Below are 3,986 nucleotides of genomic sequence, written 5' to 3'. Positions count from 1 at the left end.
ATATAAGGGCCCTTTAGGGATCACCATTGAGAGAATCTTGGATTCCCTGTGTGGAAAGGACTCTTAGGGGTCGGTACTCCACTCTCACCTTAAGTCAAAAGTCCTTCTGCAAGACACTGTTCAAGGAATTTCTGCTTAAATACTTTTCCATGCATCCTGACAGTTCATTACAGTGATTGCTTACTCCAGCCCCTTCAATTTTAAAGAGACCAAATGACATGCTTGCCCAAAGTTACACAAAGCTAGACCTAACATATAGGTCTTCTCACATCAAATGGAAGGATCTTTTACCTTAATTTTATAGCGTGCTGGTATTGGGCTGGAAAACCTTTTTAAAATTTTTCTGCTCTTATATCTTTCCATCCATAGTATAGATCTAACTCACTGTGGTGGTCTCTGATGTTTTCTTGGGCGGACGAGTGCTGCTTTCTCAGATGGACTGTGCCTCTGGGTCTCCAGACACCACAAAAAGGGCATATATACTGATCACACAACTCACTTAGATGGTGCAGTTATATTCATAGTATATAAGAAAAGTCCATTTGACTGAAATCAGCTGTTCTCATGGGTCTGAGTGACGAATAACCCAAAATATTATTTTGGTGTTGGGTAGATACCAAAAATTATCTCGTTATTTGTAATTAGGTAGATTATTTGGTATTGGGTACTGGGTATTTGGTATTGAATATTTTGGTACTGGGTACCCTTTCACAATCAAGGAAATTCAAGCCTCCAGAATTCTACATATCATATGAGTGGAGTGAGGGTATAGTGGGAATTCAGCATCGATTAGGTGAAAGAAGATCCAGAAAGATCTTTGAAAGGGGCTAAGACAAGGATAACTAATGAGCATAAATTCAGATTTGCCTCAGTGTCTTGAAATAGATGGAAATCCATTTGTCCTGGTGAGGGTGTCATGTACAGATATAGTCTCATTGTTTTGTTTTTCTTAGTATAGTAAACATACAGCTATTACATACATACGTATATAGTGGGGATAGATGGGGTATATACATATTTCATATTTTATTTAACAGAAATATCCTTATAATTGCAGAATTAAAAATTCCTCTTATTTGTTAAAGAAATTTAAAACCAGCATATGTGAGTATCCTAATACTAACTTCAAATGAATGAATGATTATATCTACTGAAGTTTAGAAACAGTTTCGGGGCGCCTGGGTGGTGCAGTCGGTTAAGCGTCCGACTTCAGCCAGGTCACGATCTCGCGGTCCGTGAGTTCGAGCCCCGCGTCAGGCTCTGGGCTGATGGCTCGGAGCCTGGAGCCTGTTTCCGATTCTGTGTCTCCCTCTCTCTCTGCCCCTCTCCCGTTCATGCTCTGTCTCTCTCTGTCCCAAAAATAAATAAAAAATGTTGAAAAAAAAATTAAAAAAAAAAGAAACAGTTTCTATCATGTAAGAAAAAACAAAAATGTATTATCTCTAAATTCTAGGCATAGATACAATGAGTTTCAGACATTTCCCATCATTTACCTTAAAATCTAAGAATCTAAGCTTTGCTCTTGGCTAGAACATAAAAACAAACAATTCTGGTGGCAGATGGAAATAATTCCTCAACCTAAAAGTATATAAATACACTGAAAGGTGTGTAAATAAAGATTGGATGCAATCTAAATAAAGGCTAGGTGATTTTTCTTCACTCACGAGGCTTAGAAAGTTGGGAAATACACCCAATAAACAATGATCTGATATAAGCGATAAAAATGACTTTAGAAATGCTCCTTTCTAGTAGTTTGCAGACCATGTTTAGTAGCCAAATATTCAAAAGGAATCTTGTTGACAATAATATATGAAAGACATAAAGCCTGTGAGTTATGACGGGACACGGGAACCTGGAAAACAGACCAATTGTTGCATTCTTCTTCATGCTCTGTGACAAGCTCTGCGCCATTTTGGGGAGAACTCTCTTCTCTGAGTTTCCCTGAGGCATGGAAAATGGGAAAAGGGAGGTGAGCTGCAAATGCCACAAAGGTAGTGAATCTCTTTTCACCACCCTGGTGACTCTTCTCTTCCTAGGAAAGGAGACCTTCTTTAAAGCAGTGTTGTCTTCTGTTCCCCCCTTGGCTCAGGGTTCCAGTGTGGAGCCTCCAGTAATGTCCGTAATCGCTGGCTTAGTCAGTCTGTCAGAGGTAACGCTAAAGGTGTTTCTTTCCTTATTGTTTGGGGTACTGCCATAAGATTGTTGTAATGAATACTCGACATGGATATATGCAGTGCTTACCACATATCCTAGCATATGATAAGTCATCAACAAACACAATTCCCCTCACACGTTTGCTGGACATCATCTAATTCTTCCTCTCCCTTCCTATGGTTGGATAAACTGAGGTTCGTACGCTGTGTCCCAACGCCACTCATTCCTTCATTCCACATTCCAAGTTCAGATGGCTCAAGTTAAACTTAGTTTGTCCTTTTGGAGAGCTAGTTTCCTTGGGCTTGGAGTGGGCAAGAGAAACACAATAATCCCTAAGGAAGATGCAAAAGGAAACAGATAGTTCCTTAATCCTTGGCTAGATAGATAACATGGTCTTAGTCTTAGAGAATGCCTCCTAGTTGGCCGTCAGTTCGTTGGTTGTATATTTTGCCTTAATCCTTTTCTTAGCACAGCTTTCCAAGGAGGAATGAAGTTCTTGCTGCCTGCAGACTTTGTGCTGAACTTCCCATACATTTCCCGGATCCTGGCCTCTGTCTCTGTCCATGACTCTCCTTTCTGCAGGTGCTGTCCATGGAGCGGGGCAACGGGACCCTGGTGACAGAGTTCGTCTTCCTCGGCTTCTCTTCTCTGGCCGGGCTGCAGCGGCTGCTCTTTGTTGCCTTCCTGCCCCTCTACCTGTTCACTCTGGGCACCAATGCCATCATCGTTTCCACCATCGTGCTAGACAGAGCCCTTCACGCCCCCATGTACTTCTTCCTCGCTGTCCTCTCCTGCTCTGAGACCTGCTACACCTTCGTCATCGTACCCAAGATGCTGGTTGACCTCCTGGCCCAGAAGAAGACCATCTCCTTCCTGGGCTGTGCCATCCAGATGTTCACCTTCCTCTTCCTCGGCTGCTCTCACTCCTTCCTGCTGGCGGCCATGGGGTATGACCGCTACGTGGCCATCTGTAACCCTCTGCGCTACACGGAGCTCATGGGACACGGGGTGTGTGTGGGACTCGTGGCTGCTGCCTGTGCCTGTGGCTTTACTATTGCACAGATTATCACCTCCATGGTATTCCACCTGCCCTTCCGCGCCTCCAACCAGCTCCATCATTTCTTCTGTGACATCGCCCCTGTCCTCGCGGTGGCATCGCACCACTCACGCCTCAGCCAGTTGGTCATATTCATGATTGGTGTGTTTGTCTTGGTCGTTCCCCTGCTACTTATCCTGATCTCCTACATTCGTATCATTTCCGCCATTCTGAAGATCCCATCCTCCACCGGCAGGTACAAGGCTTTCTCCACCTGTGCCTCTCATCTCATCGTGGTAACTGTTCATTATGGTTGTGCCTCTTTCATCTACTTAAGGCCCAAGTCCAGCTATTCCTCAAGTCAAGACACCCTCATATCTGTGTCCTACACCATCCTGACTCCGCTGTTCAATCCAATGATTTACAGTCTGAGAAATCAGGAGTTCAAGTCAGCCCTTCGAAGGGTAATGGGCCGTACTTCATATCCTATTAACTAAACTATTTCACTAAAATTAAATTTTAGCTGTTCAGTGAATTGTATGCCTTTTGTGCAACTTTTATTTTATAAATGGGATGCCTAGAATCATTTCATACTTTACAGTTCTAGTCATTTTATCCATCAGCTTGTAATAAGTTTGTATTCACATTTTAATTATTTTTGAGGAATTTTTCATTTGTTGGTTCTCTAATATTTTCCATCGTGCTTTTGTTTCAAGGAAATTTTTCATTTTACAGTCAAAGTTTTGGTTACTTGCTACTCTGAGAATCTGTCATTATCTTTAAGCTTAGTTTCCAA

General features: G+C 42.5%; 1 protein-coding gene across 1 annotated transcript; it reads left to right on the top strand.

The window, feature by feature from the left end:
• Positions 1-2,663: 2,663 nt before the first annotated feature.
• On the top strand, positions 2,664-3,687 carry LOC131495701 (olfactory receptor 10K1-like). The gene has a single exon (XM_058700769.1). It carries the CDS (start codon positions 2,746-2,748, stop codon positions 3,685-3,687), a length of 942 nt encoding a protein of 313 aa, XP_058556752.1. The 5' UTR covers positions 2,664-2,745.
• The last annotated feature ends 299 nt before the right edge of the window (positions 3,688-3,986 follow it).

Source organism: Neofelis nebulosa, chromosome 15 (genome assembly GCF_028018385.1).
Source record: "Neofelis nebulosa isolate mNeoNeb1 chromosome 15, mNeoNeb1.pri, whole genome shotgun sequence".
Taxonomy (NCBI): domain Eukaryota; kingdom Metazoa; phylum Chordata; class Mammalia; order Carnivora; family Felidae; genus Neofelis; species Neofelis nebulosa.
This window is presented reverse-complemented; position numbering and strand designations above follow the sequence as displayed.